Here is an 18446-nt window from a genome sequence, read left to right as displayed (position 1 = left end):
ATATATATATATATATATATATATATATATATATATATATATATATATATATATATATATATATATATATATATATATATATATATATGCCATCATTTTTTAGGGAACGATAATCCGACACCCGAATCATTCTAATGAACCGTGTAATATTTTCTCATCCCAAAGAGTGTATCATTTTGGCCAATCAGAGTTGATCCTCAAGCAATATATTAGTTCTCCAATTCTTATCTGGTTTGTCACTTTATGTGACTGAAACTGTATTAAATTAAATACTAATTTGATATGAATGGCTTTAAAATATCAACAAAAGGTCTACTCATGTCGCAAATAGATATCACCTATATTGTGATTTGAAATCTCCTAAATGTTCAAAAGTGCGTTCATTTTCCCCCAAGAATTTTAAACACCATAGTATCAATTGTGGATTACCTCTCGTCAGTCCTTTTTATCCAGAGTGATGAAAGTAGATTTATTTCCTACCATTCTTCGCACCAATGATCTTTCATTTGAAAGCATTAACACAACTTCTGACATGGTTGGTCTAATGCCAACCGGTGATTGTGTGCATGTTAAAGCAATTTCCATTATCTTCTTGACATGTTCTTGTTCACTTTCGTTTAGATCTAAGTTCTCATCAACGACCTTCAGATGCATGTTGTTCTCATACGACCTCCATGCCTGGTCATATTTCATCGCAAAAAAAAAATATATAATTATCAATCACTCTATAAAATTGGTTCATCGATAGAACATAGATAGCTAAACTTTATAGTCGATTACTAATTTTCAAATCATTATTCATTAAAATTTTATAAGGTTGTATCTTACATCTTCAAGGAGGTAATACATGTCCGATCTATGGGAGTTCATATCGTTGCACCTTCGGCCACTAATGATTTCAAGGGCCACGACACCAAAGCTGTATGTATCCACCTTCTCCGATAAATGTCCATGAGTTGCATATTCTGGTGCAGTATAACCCCTATATTAACAGTTAGTAAAAATGCAATGACATGTTTAAGCAAATTGAATCAAATTAAAAGAATAAAGAATAATGAATAAAATATTAAATAATAAATAAACTTACAAGGTCCCAGCGAATTTAGTGCTGACATGGGATTCATCTTCACTATGAAATCTTGCCAATCCAAAGTCCGCAATTTTTGGCTGAAAATATTCATCAATGAGAATGTTTGCTGATTTTATATCCCTATGAATTATTTTGATATGGAATTCATGGTGCAAATGTGCAAGACCCCGAGCTATCCCAAATATGATCTCAAACCGTTGTTTCCATGTTAAACTTCCTCGTGCTTCACCTGTTTATTATGGATTTGCATTACAGAAATGAAATTATCAACAAAATAAACAATCAATTATGTAATAATCATTGTGTTCATAATAAATAATACCAATCAACTTACCCCACAAGAATCTATCAAGGCTACCATTAGGCATGTACTCCAGGACCAAAAGGAGCTCTGGTCCTTCACTCGACCATCCAAGAACACGTACTAGGTTACGGTGACGAATGTTGCTCATCAGTTTGACTTCATTGTCAAATTCTACTCTTGCTCTGCCATGTCGTACAAGGAGTTTCTTTACAGCCACAACATTCTTGTCATGTAAAATTGCCTATAAAAAATACAAGACTTTTAATTTAAAATATAACCTGTTGTAATATTATCCTTCCAATTCACACGAAAAAATTATGAAATTATGTAATGGTTCTTATTTATGAAAAAGTTATATAAATGGTCTTTGTGTAAAAAATATGTAAAATGGTACTTTTTAGTATGACAAAATTATAGAAATAGTTTTGTCTAATTAGTAATAGTTATTAAGTACGAAAATTTTATAAAAAGGGCCTATATGTAATAGAAATTTTACAAAATTGGTCTATATATAATAACGAGATTAAATAAATTATCCACATCTATGATAACATTATAGTGATTCTTTCGGTGTAATATCCAAATTTTAGAAATGGTCCTTAGACAACATTATATAAATTACGTAAATGGTGTTGAAAATGTAGAATTAATAAATCCGTCGCCATATAGGACATCTAATTAGTTACAGTCGAAATATACACATTAAACATGATGATCAAACCATAAACTTTTAAGACCAAATAAATTGAGTTATGCGAAATCTTACATCAAAACATTTGTACTAGTTGTATTAGAAAGTTAAATAAATTATCTTGTATCCTTAAATCCTCAATTGCTTTTAAAAAAAGTGTCAGGTTATAATGGGTTTAAATGGTTTTAAAAGAACTTAATATGATGTGTTAAATATTGCATTGTAGTATGGAAAAAGTATTGTAAAAAATTGTTATATTCTATAAAGTCTTTCATGAGGAAAGAAAAGTTGTTATACATCTATAGTACTTATGATGAACAAATTATTTAGAATGTAATTGACTTTTTTTATGTAGCAAATGTAGTAACAGTTTAAAACAGGATTATATGTGTAACGAAGTATTCTATAATATTTTTAATTTTTAAAATATTAACCTCTTCCATACCGTTGTTTATAAGATTTAAAACTAATCAATAATAAACCAAATTTAATTTAGGTATTATTCTAACATTTCTAATGAATGCTTTAAAGAATGTCCATTTACATCTACTGTTTAGCATCTCAAGCATAGTAGTTAGTATCCTTGCATTACCTTGTACACTTCACCGAATCCACCTTTCCCTATTATGTGTTCTTCGCTAAAATTACCAGTTGCTAATTGTATATCTTTGTAGCTAAAATTTACTGCAGCTTGTAGATCCGAAGAATCTATTTGTAGAAAATGGTGGAGATACACATAATTAGATACTATGAGTCTATGCAATCACACAGAACCAGCTAGCTCAATATAATGGACTAGAATATAAATTAAATGGTCACCTTCTTTGTGTGCCTTGGACCTTTTTCGTAGTCGAAACCATAGTGATATAGAAATGATAAGAAAGATCATGCCTACACCCACAATTACTGCAACAAGTATTCCTACTTTGCTTGAATCCACTGCAGCATACAAATCAACTTGATATGATACTAAATTCCCATGACTATATGAGAGGATAAACATATTTAATGCTTTTTGTTGTAAATGTTATGTGCAAAACATGTTTTAGACCATTATATTATACTTTGCTCTTCGTTTAAACAGCCAATACATTTGTAAAAATGAGAAACTACAACACGGTTGGCAAAAGAATGTCGATAAATGTCTTTCTACATCATGCAACCTACTCATGTTGTTTTCTAGTATATTGGCAAGTAAATTTATTGTTTAGCATCAGTATACGAGATATAATGGTTGAAATACTAATGACAACTGAAATAAGAACAGGAAAGTATAGCCTTCTTCTAGAAAAATTCAAATCGAAGAAGTTACACCCTAATACGTACCTTCCTTTAGGAATTGTCTGATGTTGGTTGTCTGGTTATCTTTAAAAAACGGTGTGCCGGAATACCTCATAAAGCACCCCATCTCAATTGCTCTGCCTTCAGTATTGGGGACACAATCCTTTATATTGTTATATGCCATATTCAAGCAGTCTTGGCAAATGGTCTGAGTTGTGTTTTCAATGCATTGTGCAATTGCGTATAATGTTACATTCCCAGTTGAGTGTGTCCGTATAGATGATACGTAAAAATCTGATGTTTTTGGAGTTGCAACTCGAATATCTGATAAAAAGCCCTCCATGAATTTGTTAAAGGTTGATGACTCAGATGTTGATTGATTACCACATATTCCAGCTGAAGTAATTCCTATCCCTACATCCTCTATAACTGTTGGATCATCATAGTAGTTTTGGTAGTTCTGATACCTGAACGAAAGAGAGAGAAAGAGAGCATTAAAATTTTAAATTGGCAGTGTTATTCCATTATATAAAGAATATCACATTTGGTTCAGTGTAGGTGTTGATTTCGCAATTAATTATTCCATTAAATATCACATTTGAAGTGGAACATAAATAGATGTATACACATGATTTTGTGTGCACCAATAGACTTTGTTTTAGATGCAATCCATCATGATTAACAAGATATAGTGAGTTTCAATCGAGCAATACGAACTGAATACGATAAGCACAAAGATGTAAATAAAATCTGTTTGGTTCTTGATTATGTCTGAATACATACATGGAATACACAGAGAGTAAAGTGCTCTAGCTTACAAGATTTCACAATGTTACTCTCGACCCCTATACCTATCCCTATTTATAAGGAATAACAAACACTTACAAAAAAATATAAGGGCTAGACATGTAAGCTTCGACCTACTAACTATTTCTTATGTAATACATACATTTGAAGTACAACATACAAATTTCGAAACTGACCAGGCGTAAGAGTACTTCGACATCCCACTACATGATTCGAACTATACAATTTCCACCATAATGAGAAGTTTCAAATCTATTTCATCATTAACTTCACGACCTCGTGAACTACTCTGTAGATCTTAGTATACCAAATGATAGTCTTTCAAATTTCAACTTTGTCTTCAGTAGAATTCTTCTTGCAATTACCAAGACTAACCATAATACTTGTATACTGGGAGTTTCGTATACCTCTCCACATGACATACTTGGAATATAAACTTTGTCATCTTTTTATTATTGTTCTTTTCAAGAAAGACTACTCCTAAAGGTTTGTGAACTATCTCCCCATCATTATAGTCTTTAAGGCTTCCTTGTCCTCTTAGCATCGACTGAGGCACCTTCGAAGTTTTGTTTACTGCCATAGCAAGTTTGATGTTTTTCATAGCTAAACAATCATATTAATTGTCTATGAAAACTTTGGTATGTGCGAATCCTATCAGAAAATCATCCTTTTTGCTATCCGTGAGATTCGACACATCTTCAAAGCTAAAAAACTTCGTTACAGTGATTAGATCATTGAGATTCATCAAAGGAAATCAGCTACAGAAAAGTCACAAGAAACATTGTTTGCCCTGACCATATAGTATTGAAAATTCTATAACAACCATTTGAACAAGCTTTCTCTACAGATGTTTAACACCTTAACAATCTTCACAAGAGACCAGACTTCTTCTTTATGCTTTCCCAGAATAGCATGAAACCTTAAGTTGAATCTCTTGTACTCATCTCTATCTTCGAACTTGTCAATCAATTTATACTGAGAACAGATGAACATCACATGATCCACCTGGTCTAAACAAAGTTGAATCTCATAGCTTCTCTTTGGAATCTTTATGAAACTATGCATCTTCCCTGAAGATACCACTTGCTCGATTGGCTTGTAGCACCACTGTTTTCTTGGATCACCTTTGTTTAGACCAGGTGGATCACTTTTCTTTTGTCTTAAAATACTTTTAATTTTCCTTTGTCTCTCCATTTCCTTTCCACATGTTTCTTCTTACTTCATCAAAAATCACATTCTCAATAGTTTAACTTTTATCACCTTTATCGACGTTGGAAGGTAGTGGCTTTGATCTAGACTTCGAACATCCAACAGTTTCTCCAATAACAACGCATTTGGTTATTGGTCTCGAAGTAGTTGTCGTAGAAGTGGTTGAAAAAGAAATAGGAAGTGATGTCGAGATTTGTGTTGATATCACCTTCCCAACCACTTTGCCTTGATTATGATACTTCGAATAGCTAACCCCTTATCTACCCCTTGCACCACTTGTTTTACAAGGGGGGCACTCATTGGCATCAGTGTAACCAACATAAATAAAGGAGCAAGTCCGGCTTTCAGATTCGATTCAAAAAGAGGAAACTATCTTGGAAATTGAATCTAGAGAGACAAAAGTTTGTTGAAACAGATCAAGCTTCGTCGAGCACTCTTTTAAGCTCTCCAAGAATTCTTCTAGCTTGTCAAACATTTTCGAATTTGTTTCTGTCTTGGCTTCTAATTTGGTTAAGAACAAAGTATTATACTCCACATGATTCTTTACTACCTCAGCAAGAACGTTCACCTTGCTACGAAGACTCGAATAGTTTAGCTCAATCTTCTCCACCCCCTTTGACATCTCGGACTTGAGATCCTCCATTTTAAGTTCAATAGACTCCTCCAACCTTTTAACTTTCTCAAGAAAAAGAACATGACGTTATTTGGCAACATCTCGAAGTTTGGTCACCTTATCCTGAAAATTTTCAACATGAAGCTTTTAACGTTCTTCATGCTCCTGCTCAATCTAATCCATGGCCATCTTTAAACGATGCTCTTGTGATTTAAGCATCACATCTATCTCGAGCGCAGACACTGAATTGAGACCCCTTGAATCTACTTGAATTTGTATCAAAGAATTCGACTTATGGTTAATAATTTTAAATAGTTTTCCTAGCATAAGCATTTGATCAGAATGTTATCTTCTTCTTGGTCAAACTGAATCTCGTTAAATGATACCATCACATCATCATCATCCTGATCATCTTCTAGAATTGACTTTTCCCCTCAGTGGATTGGAAACAAAAAAGTGATGTAATTGGTTGATGCATAATGTTTAAAAAAGTGGGTGAAATGGTAGATGCAGGTAATGAAGATGGAATAGGTGAAGAAAAGTGTGGTAAAGAAGTTGAAGTGTCGATGCGGGTAGTTTCTATGGTTGAGTAGAGAACAAGTGTGGTAGGAATAGAAGTAGTTTCAATAGAAGATGTACCTTCAGCTTCGCTTTGCTTTACTCCTCTACCCATAATGACATTTTTTTGCATATCAGATATGTTCACATTGATGCCCGAAGTTGGGACCTCCTCTGAAACAAACATAGTTATCGAAGCTTTAGGTGGTATGACCCTGACGTTCTCAGGAATGGTAGGAATTGGAGATCCAACCAAATTTTTGGTTGTATCCATATTAAATACAAGTACAAAGAGAACAAGACCTCCAGTTTCCTCAAAGATCGACTTAACTGGAGAGCCTCTTTGTGGTGTCTCGAAGCCCAATCCAAATCATGATGAACTAGAGAGCTTTCACTCCCACTGTCGAAATCTATTTCCACAACCACCTCATCTAGTGGATTAGCAAGTTGCTTCTTCTTCTGCATAATATTATTACCCACCTCAAGAGCTTTACGTTTCTTCAAGGCTGGTGATATCGGAACTAGAACATCACAAATTTTCACACCCCTTCGGTTTAGCTGGGGTTTGCGAATTTACCAAATCTTCGAAAAAAATCTCTTTTTTGGTGAAGCAAGAGGTTCATCAGAAACATCGTCAATAATCAGTGGTTCAGGAGAGAGTCGAGGATGATGAGCTGGTTTCTTGGTTCGCTTTAGAATACCCATCTTTGTCGAAATAACCTCCTTCAAAACTTCCTTATCAACTTGCTTACGAACTAGTTTTGAAACCTCCTTCTCAGTTTGTACTGGAATTGGTTTAGGTTTTTCAAGGTTATTTGACTTCCTGGAAACTTTAAAAACCTTTGAGGTGCCTTTTACCACTTTTGGGAACAAAACCCATACTTGAACAACTGGATTAATCGTTGTCAAGTAATGATAAAGAACAGGATGAGAAAGATCGACCTTTCGTAACATGGCATCTGGGATTCAAGCCACTGTGGGAAATAATACAGGATCATCAGAAACAATCTTAGTATGTTGATAGGTTGAAAACTCCGCCTTGGTAACATCGGATGATACCAAAATTATTTCCTTTTCATCCTCTATGAATCGAACTCCAATACCTTACACATGAAACTTTGTTCGTAACATTGGTATGAGAAATATTTGTTCCGAACTCCTCCCACAATTGAGTCACATAATCAACATTAAGGTCATGGTAGAGACCTGCAATCATCACATAAAACTCTAATTCTGCTTTATCAAGAACAGTGTTATGACCAGCTAAACATCAAACAAAAATCCCAAACAAAAAGTTCCAGATATAAGGTAATGTAGTCTTTCGAAAGTGACTGATTTCTGTGAGTAAGGGTTGATGACCCATATCATTGAATATATGAAAAACCTCTTCATTGGTAACTTCGTAAAATGGACCTGTATTTAGGATATTTAGGATTTGAGCGAATTGCTTCTTGGTCAGTTTGTAGAGTTTATCATTCGTGAGTTGAAATGTCACCACCTTAGATGTTTTGTTGAACACACAAAATGAAAAAGACATAAATGTACAAAGAACAAAATCATTGACAACAACAATCTTCATCTTTAGTTGTTCTGCATACTTCAAAACATCAGGATGAACACAAAAATTATAACTTTGAATCTTCAATAGCGGTTGTGATTATGCTTCTTTAGTAATTTTTGATGGTTCAATGTGACTGGTGGGTGCCGCCATGATTAGTGTTTTGAGAGCTTTGTGGAGAGTGGAATATCGTAAGAGAATAATTGGGGAAAACTCAATCAGATTATGTAAAGTATTTAATTTAGTCGACCAATAACCGTTTCTACTCAACGCAAAATTTTGAATTTGAATCGTCCAGTAATAAAAAATCGTCACGTATTACCTTGAAAAGTGGGTTAGCTTTCGGAAAAGTCGTCACATTTGAAAAAGTGATGACTAGTTTTCCCTTGAAAACTGTGAATGAAATTAATCGTCACATCCGCCGAACAATTCGTTTTCCCCAAGAGGATTAGAACCTTCACTTGACCTTCGTCATTAAAATGTAAACCGTTATCATTAAATTAGCACCTGGACCATCACTTTGAGGTAGGTCTCATTCGCTTTTGCGATGACAAACGAAATCATAGCCAAACTTTGCAAAATCTAGGTATGAGTTGGTATTACCCAATACCTCGAGGATTTCGGTGCAAATATGTCCCAAAGAAATAGTGGGAACCATGTTCAAAAAAATGTGTGTACAGTGACATCAAATAAGCATTCGATGTAAAGCAATATAATATATAAGTATTCAATCACTGTTTACTTAAGCTAGTATTGTTTACATGAGTGAGTTAAAACTCCAAAGTCGGAATATCCCCACCACATGGTGTGGTGGGGGTACTCCTTGAATATTCTATATTTTCTATCACAAATTAATTCATCCATAATATCATTATGATCATCGCTTTTTTCAGATAGGTTCGCATTACGAGAAGCAAAGTTTATCGGGAAAGTTATGTCAAAAATAATTGCATATTATCAAGAATAAGAAGTTAAAAGTTCATGTTTTAGAACATGAAGAGGTCCTTAAAGGAAAAATCTAGAATCTTGGAATAATTGTCGTATAGAAGACTATTTTTGTTGATGGCTTCGTATACGCTAAAAAGTTTAGAAAACAGTTTTGGATGAGGAAAAAGTTATCTATATGTATTATAGATGACTTGAAGGGTCGATTTTCATATTGTAAATTGAAATGGGATGCGAGAGGTAGAAAATATTATTCACCAATACAAAACACAATGTTTCAATTTGTCGATTAGAATACAACATAGGAGCAACCTCATGGCATGAGTAATGATTATGTCCTAGCTAACCACATAGGAAAAATGTTTACAGGTTTGATAAAGTTGAGGTTTTTGGTTTATAGAAACTAATATTTGCACAAACCAACGATCAATGACATGCACAAATGTACACAATGCATGAAAACAAGCATTTGTTTCCTAAAATGCTAGGTAACATTGATTGCATGCATTGGGCTTGTGCATTCTTCCTAATGCATTGTTCAGTCAATACATACGATATGATCATAAAGAGTCGAATGTAATTCTAGAAGCAATAATTAATCCCATGATCGTTGAACTTGACATGCATTCTATGGCTTACATAAGCAAAAAGTATCAATGTTTTTAACTAGTCATCAGCATTCAACAATATCTATCTTGGATATTAACAAAATGTGTCGTTCAAGAAAATGGACTATCATATAAGTGTGGAGAAATATCTTACTAATAAGATGTAATATACCATATTTTTTTCATCAGATCATTCACATGTCTAAACGAAGAAAACAAAATAAAGTTTAAACGACCTAAGATGCAGCTAGTAAGAATGCAAAAAATCCGCCTAGTCCTTATTAATTTCCGATTGGTTCCTAGATGCTACCCGACAGAGTAGAAGGCGCTTAACGATGAATTTCTGCCTAAAAGTAGCAAACAATGAAATTTGAATGCTTTGAAGAAATCCTATCTCAATAAAAAACTATTTAAGAAATGATTAGTGTTTTATCAATCACATTAATGTAGTTTGTTATGATATTAGAGGTATTTATGAACTTTTATATGATATTAGTCATATCTACTTTTAAATTTCAATAAATTAGCAATTTAGGTTCCTTGTTTAATCCTCCGATTAATCATAATGAAATAGCAATATTAGTCACACATGATTATTTATATATAAATATGGTGGTTGATGATAGAGGTCGTGGTAGTGGCGTTGGTGGTAGCAATGTTATTGGTGGTGGGGGAGGTGTTGGTGAAGATGATGAACACTCCTATACGAACATTGTTCATCGATTACTGTTTACTGATACTATACTTTTCATTTGAGGGGGGGGGGGTTGGGAGTTATTGTTCACTGATTACTATGTCACCAACATTGTTCATCGATTACTGTTTACTGATACTGTTCATCGACACTGTTCATGGATCATTGTTCACGATACTGTTCATTACATTATTTGCATGCACTGTTCATCGACTTTGTTTGCAAATTTATGTATGATTTTCTTGCTCGTTTCTGTATCTGGTTTGATTTGATTTGTTTGTTTTGTTGGTTTTGAGGGTTTCGTTTCATCTGTTGGCTTTGCTGATTTCGAGATCTTGATTTTTTGTATTGCTACATGTATTTATCGTTTGACTAAAATTGAAATATGGCACCAAGAAATGATCCTCTTCAGTCCATTGGTATTGAATTTGATGGCAAAAACTATGTCTGTTGGAGTTATGTTATGAAAATTTTCTTGTGAAGCAAGACTATGTGGGGGATTGTTACAGGTGACAAGAAGAAACCAACAGACAAGAAGGTTGATAATTATGCAACCTTACTGGATTCATGGGAGACTAATAACTCCAACATCATTACATGGATTAATAATTCAGTTATCCAGTCTATTGGTACTCAGTTGGCGAAGTATGACATGGTAAAGGAGGTTTAGGATCACTTTGCTAGGTTGTATATCCAGTCTAACTTTTCAAAGTAGTTTTAGTTAGAGTTTGATAAACGAGCCTTTCAACAGAACAATCTTAGTGTTCAAGAATTTTTATGCACCTATGCCGGATTTGTGGGATCGGTTAGCTCTTACAAAACTTGATGTGTTGAAGGCCTTTAAGCCTTATACTGATAGAAAGGAAGAGTAACGTTTGTTTTAGTTCTTGATGGCATTACATTTAGATTTCAAAGGTCTACGTGGATCAATCTTGCATTGTGCACCTCTTTATACTGTTGATTCGGTTGTTCACGAGTTGATTGCTGAAGAAACAGATATCAAGTCCCATGCTAACAAAGCTTACAAGATAGTCACTCCTGCTGTCTATGCTATTCTACAACGACCTCAGTCTTCAAACAAAAATTGTAGGAGAGTTGCATTTGATGAGTGAAGAAGAATCATTGGAAGACAAATTGTCCTTTTCTGACAAGCAGGGGAAATCAGCAGCAGTAGCAAAAAAGATCACCAACACAACCTCAATCATCACTACAGAACAAGTCTTCTAGACAGTCACCTCTCTCATTTCAATCTTTTAGGCCACCACAATATACTGTTGCTACACCTTCAGTTAAGAATGAAAGATACTTCACACCACGATCAACCTTGGATACACAGATTGTTGATCAGTTCAGATAGTTCTTAGCTACCAATCCAACTAACATGTCAGCTTCCATGTCTCATTCAGGTCTATCTTCATCCAGCATGCCAAGTATTCCTTCATCATTGTGGATATTGAATTTTAGTGCATCTCGTCACATGTCACCACATTTGTCATCTTTTGCTTCATTATATTCTTGTACACCTATATATGTTATGTCCACTAGTGCTACACCCATGTCAGTAGAGGGTGTTGGTTCTATTGTAACTCCTTATATATCTTTAAGAGATGTGTATTACATTCCTACAATTTCTTTTAATCTTGCATCGGTCAGTCAGTTGTGTAAATCTGGTTGTTGGGTCTTCTTTTCTTATTCATTATGTTGTCTACATGACATTCGGTCTCGTAGGGTGATTGGGATGGGCCGTAGACTTGGGGAGCTCTATGTTTTTGACCAGCTACATGTTGCTGATGTTGCTGCATCTATTGTCGATTTGTCATCTTTTCGTTTAAAACATTCATCGTTTGTTTTTTAACTTTGGCATTCTCGTTTGGGACATGTGTCCGCTTTTCGTTTATAATTTTTGGTTTCCACTGGTTTGTTAGGCTCTTTAAAATTCAATGATATTTCTGATTGTAAAATGGGAAAATTTTCTATATTACCGTTTAATAAAAGTGTCGCTTGTTCTGTTGCTCCCATTGATATCGTGCATTCTGATGTGTGGGGACCCTCTCTGATCACCTCTAAATTGGGAGCTAACTATTATGTTTCATTCATTGATGATTACACTCGGTATACTTGGGTCTCTTTTATGAAGTTTGGGTCTAACTTTTTCACCATATATAGTGAATTCAGAGCTCTTGTCATGACTCAACACTCTGTAGTCGTAAAATGTTTTCGGTGTGATTTTGGAGGAAAATTTACCTCCAATGATTTAAACAATTATTGGCATCTGATGACACTATACGTCAATCATCTTGTACAGACACTCCTCTGCAGAATGGTGTTGTAAAAAGAAAATAACGACATCTCCTAGAAACTGCGAGATCCTTACTACTTTCTGCTCACATTTCCAATATGTTTTGGGGAGAAGTTGTTCATACCACCACTTATGTTATTAATCACATTCCTACTGAGTACACTTCGAGTAATTCTCCTTATAAAATGTTGTTTGGACAACATCCAAATTATTCTTTATTACGAGTGTTTGGATGTACATCTTTTGTCTTGAAGCCTCATGTTAAGAGAGATAATTTGTCTTCAAAATCATCTCTTTGTGTTTTTTTTGGGGATATGGTACTGATCAGAAAGGTTATCGGTGCTATGATCCTTCAAATCAAAAAATTCATGTCTCTCGCAATGTCACTTTTTGGAGCATATTCAATTCTATAACATTCCTATTTAGTTACATGATATAACCCAAGAGGAGCTTCGTACTAATGATCCGTTTAGCAATGACTTTGATGATCCACCACATGTCACTGATCCACCACTTGCTGTTGATCCACCATTAGCTGCTGATCCACCACTTGTCACCGATCCTCCTTCTGCAGATCATCAAGACCACTCTCCATCGACGCTTTATCGTAATAAGAAGTCCACAAAGCTTCCTGCCAATTTTTATTCCCCTTACTCACCGGTGTTTGCCTCCTTTATTGCCATCGTGTCTTTAAGCCAACATCCTACAAAGTGGTTGTTTCTGATCCCCTTTGGCATACCGCTGTAGCTGAGGAACTTGTAGATCTTTATCAGACTCATGCATGGGATCTGGTTCCGCTTCCGCCCGAAAAACACATGATTAGTTGTCGTTGGGTGTATAAAAGCAGAACAAATTCCGATGGATCCGTTGAGCGTTATAAAGCCAGATTTTTTACAAAAGCATACACATAAAAGTATGGTATGGATAATGAGGAGCGTTTGCTCCTGTTGCAAAAATGATTATTGTTCGCACCTTGATTGTAGTTTCTTTCATTCGCCAATGGAAGATTTAACAGATGGATGTCAAGAATGCTTTCTTGAATGGTGATCTTCATGAGGAAGTATACATGTCTCCTCCTCTTGGTATTGCTCACCAACGAGGTGAAGTTTTTCGACTACGGAACGCTCTATATGGCCTCAAACAAGCCCCACTTACTTGGTTTGATAAATTTTCTACGGTGATTACTTCCATTTATTCAATGTATGAATACAGGTCGGATTATTCTTTCCTTATATGTTGATGCATGATTATTACTAGTGATGATCATGATGGTATAGAGTCTTTAGAGCATGATTTGGTTGAACATTTTGATATGAAAGACTTGGGTTTGCTACGTTATTTCTTAGGGGTTGAAGTTGCTCAATCTCCAAAGGGTTATCTTTTACCTCAAATGAAATATATTTCATATTTGGTTTATGTGCACGACTCACGGATCATCGAACAGTTGATACGCCTATAGAGAGTAATGCAAAATACTCTCCAACCGATGATTTCCCATTATTAGATCCAAGCCTTTATCGTACCGTTGTTGGGAGTTTGGTTTACCTGACTGTCACAAGACCAGATATTGCTCATGCAGTTCATGTGGTTAGCCAGTGTGTCACTGCTCCTACTACTGTTAATTGGGGAGTTGTTTTTCGTATATTCAGGTATTTACATGGTACTCAGTTCCGCACTCTTTTGTTTCCACGTACATTCTCATTCGAGTTGCGTGCCTATAGTGATGCAAATTGGGACAGTTATATTTATGATCGTGTATCCACTACTGGGTATTGTATTTTACTTAGAGATTCATTGATATCATGGAAAAGCAAGAAACAACATGTTGTTTCTCGATCTTCTATAGAATCTGAGTATCAGCCTACCCCTTTGTATTGTGATAACGAGAGTACAATATGATTGCCAAGAATTCAGTGTTTCATGAGCGCACAAAGCACATTGAGATTGACTGTCATTTCACACCTCATCCTCTCCAGAAGGGCACTATCTCCATTTGTGTTATGCTCCTTCCTTTTTGCAGATTACTGATATTCTTACAAAGCCGTTGATTGCTCCTCAATTCCATTTTTTGTTTGACAAACTCTCATGATTGTTGATGTTGCAGTGTGAGTTTAAGGGGGGATGATACCTAATAAGATTTTGAGCTTTATTTTTTGGGTTTTATGATTGGGCCTTTTAGCTAGGAAACCCTAAATACCTAGTCTCTATATTATGTTTTTCACTTTCATTGTATTTGTACTTCTCTTTGATAATAATACGAGACCCTAGCCGTTATATGTGTTTTCACTTGTTAGATTACAGTGATGACAACAAACAGAAGAATGTACTTACATTTTTATTTAAATATAAATAATACTTTTCTCCAACATGTTGGTACAGAGGAAGGCTTGTAGAAAAAACAATATATGACCCACATTTATTCTTGCATTCTTAATTACACAATTGCTCTCTCTCTCTCTCTCTCTCTCTCTCTCTCTCCTAAATGTAATAATTCAAAACAAATAAATATATAGCGGATGATGCACTATATGCAAGGTTAGGAGAATAGGGGATGGTAAAGATGGATTAATCACCATATTTCCACATGCTTCTTTCCATCAAATTTCTGTCTAATCGAATACTCCATTAATTTTACAATAACTAGGGAAAACACTATATTATGATAATAGCTGTGTGACGAGTTTACTAAAGTGTAAACAAAAAATATTTTTTAAATTAAAATTTTATATAAGAAATGAAAACTATATGCATTGCAATTTAATATGATATTTATTATATTTAATAATTCACATATATAAAGTATATGAATTTTTAATGTAAAAACTGAACAAGCCAGAATACAACAAAATAACAAATCTCAAAGTTAACGAGAGATTGATTGACACAAGGCTATATATATATATATATATATATATATATATATATATATATATATATATATATATATATATATATATACTAATAAAAGAGTAGCTCTTTTGTCATGCGTCATCATATTTTAATTAATGTGTTGCCTGTTGTCAATCTATTAGTTTTCCATTTTAAATTTATTAGACATCCTCATTAATGTGATTCTATTTTAAATTTTAAATTATTGTTTTCATTAATTCACAAATAAAAAATATCTAATATATATTAAAAATTAATTTTATATATTTATTTGAATCAATGACTATAATTTCACATAACTAATAAAAATATCTCTTAAATTAATAATTTATTTAAAATAAGTTATTAATAATTTTGAGTTTTTACTATAAAAGATTGATTAATTTTATACCACGGGTTATATATATATATATATATATATATATATATATATATATATATATATATATATATATATATATATATATAGTAACTGTTGGATCACAGGCCCTCAAGTGGTCTCTCAAATAAAACACACTCACAAGTATATATGTATACAGAAAGCAAATATGGAGAGATGGAAGTATTTTGGACTCAAAGCGGCTGTACACTAACTTCACATATTCAGAAAACAAAGGCTATATATATAGCCTGTAGTACATATCCAATGGAAACAAACTAAAACAGTCTACAACCTAGCTAACTACTCCTTAAGACTAGGATGCTTTAAAGACCAAGTATACCCAGGTGCACTTCTAATGAACTAGTCAAACACCATTTATTTAAACTAAATAAATCAAACAAATACTAACCATTAACCCATACCCATATCCATATCCTGAATCAAGATTACCTAACATTCACCCCCTAATCTTGATTATCCAAACCTCTTCCACAGTTCCTCCTTGCTCATGGATAGCTTCTGCATTTTCTGCCATCTCTTGCTAAGTTTTTTGAGTTCCAAAAAACATGTCTTGATCTCGTTCCTGCGTATTTTCTTCTTGCTTCTTGCTTGCTTTCTTTCTTGCTCTCTCAATCTTCTTTTGCTGAGAACCCATCTTGCTTTCTTGTCTGCTACTTGCTACAGACTTGTTTTTCTTGCTTCATGCTTGCTAACATTTCTCTTGCTATCCAAATCATTCTTGCTACTTGCTTTAAGAACACAAGGTTCTTATCTCTTGATCTTGCTAAACTTACTATTTTCTTGCTTGATTCGAACTTTCTTGTTTGTTCACTTCGAATCTTATTACTTGCTATTCAAACCACTTAGGTTTGATCTTGCTATCTTGCTTTAATCTTGCTCTATCTTGCTTAGATTTCTTGCTGTACCTTGCTTCAATTTTCCTTCCTTCTCGATCAAAAGTGATCGCTTGCTGCTTTTTTCTTCTTTCTTGCCTGCTAACATGTCACACAGTTGTGTTGTTTTTTTTTCTTCTTCTTCTTTCTTCTGATCACAAAGACCTAGCACCACCGAGTCCTTTTTCTTGCTTCACTCTCTACAATGAGTCTATTTCTCGGCAATGGAGGTGATCGGCTCCAACAATGATCGACCTCTTCTCTCCTGTCTCTCTTCTTTCTTCATTCTACTTTCTTCATTCTTCTTTCTTCATGTCTTTTCTCTTTCTTCTTTCTTCTTTCTACTTTCTTCATTCTTCTTTCTTCTTGTCTTTCTTTCTTTCTTCTGATTTCTGCCAATCAAACCTTCTTTCTCTTGCCGACCTGCTACTGCTTCTGCTGCTCTTGTTGCCCTGCAGCCAAAGCCTCCTCCCTCCGAAAGTCGACTCTCAAACTAGCTCTCTTCAACCTGCTCTGATACCAAATGTTGGATCACAGGCCCTCAAGTGGTCTCTCAAATAAAACACACTCACAAGTATATATGTATACAGAAAGCAAATATGGAGAGATGGAAGTATTTTGGACTCAAAGCTGCTGTACACTAACTTCACATATTCAGAAAACAAAGGCTATATATATAGCCTGTAGTACATATCCAATGGAAACAAACTAAAACAGTCTACAACCTAGCTAACTACTCCTTAAGACTAGGATGCTTTAAAGACCAAGTATACCCAGGTGCACTTCTAATGAACTAGTCAAACACCATTTATTTAAACTAAATAAATCAAACAAATACTAACCATTAACCCATACCCATATCCATATCCTGAATCAAGATTACCCAACAGTAACAACTCACCTGATAAAACAGTCGTCAAGAATAACATATGCACCGTTCCCGCTAGTGCAACCAGCCAATGTAGACACCCCGCTATCGAAGCAAGCCAGACACTGGACTGTTGTGAGGTAGTGCCTGCATTGGGCTGTACCATAAACTGAATCTGCATCCCCTATGGTCTGGGCTCTGGAAAAATACGAACCATTTACCGATAAATCCTTTCTGAGTGCAGCAAGAGTGGAGTTGAGATTGGTGGAAAATTCCGATTGAGAGATCACAGCAACCCGACCACAGAAAGATCTAATTGGTATGTTAATGGTGCTACTGTTGACTGTTGACTGTGAACTGCTAGGATTCAAAATCATGCTTAGAATGACAAGCATGGCTGTTAGCCACCATGGAAACCAGTAACTTGCTGACATTAGCAATCCAACAAAAGAAGAGAAAAGAGGGAAATTATTCAACCTTTGACAAACAATATGACATGAAAAAGAAGAGAGAGGAGGGATAGTTAACTGATGAAGAGGTTTTGGTTGACTTTCTAAACTTTAAAATAAACAGATAAGCAAAATACATAAAATAACACCAAGTGTATGTATGTCCCTAATCTATGGCTCCCTAATCCTAGGTTGAACGTGAAAATAGAATATAAAAAACAGAGAAAACCAGTGGACTTTATATTCCTGGATCGATGTAATTTAAGTTTTCTTTACCCTATTTTAAATTTCATGTTGCATGTATAAAT

At 34.5% G+C, this 18446-nt stretch overlaps 1 protein-coding gene across 1 annotated transcript; it reads right to left on the bottom strand.

Annotated features, from left to right (window-relative positions):
* Positions 1 to 260: 260 nt before the first annotated feature.
* LOC145092870 (cysteine-rich receptor-like protein kinase 2) lies at positions 261 to 18191 on the bottom strand. The gene is made up of 8 exons (XM_079030859.1): positions 17723 to 18191; positions 3412 to 3833; positions 2905 to 3024; positions 2678 to 2793; positions 1425 to 1635; positions 1088 to 1319; positions 829 to 982; positions 261 to 678 (listed from the first exon to the last, which is right to left on the bottom strand). Exons 1-8 carry the CDS (start codon positions 18121 to 18123, stop codon positions 436 to 438), a joined length of 1899 nt encoding a protein of 632 aa, XP_078886985.1. The 5' UTR covers positions 18124 to 18191; the 3' UTR covers positions 261 to 435.
* Between the last annotated feature and the right edge of the window lie 255 nt (positions 18192 to 18446).

The sequence above is a fragment of the Lactuca serriola genome, chromosome 3 (genome assembly GCF_051521515.1).
Source record: "Lactuca serriola cultivar US96UC23 chromosome 3, Lser_US96UC23_V15, whole genome shotgun sequence".
Classification (NCBI taxonomy): domain Eukaryota; kingdom Viridiplantae; phylum Streptophyta; class Magnoliopsida; order Asterales; family Asteraceae; genus Lactuca; species Lactuca serriola.
The sequence above is the reverse complement of the archived record's forward strand: the minus strand, read 5'-3'. Positions and strand labels throughout refer to the sequence as shown.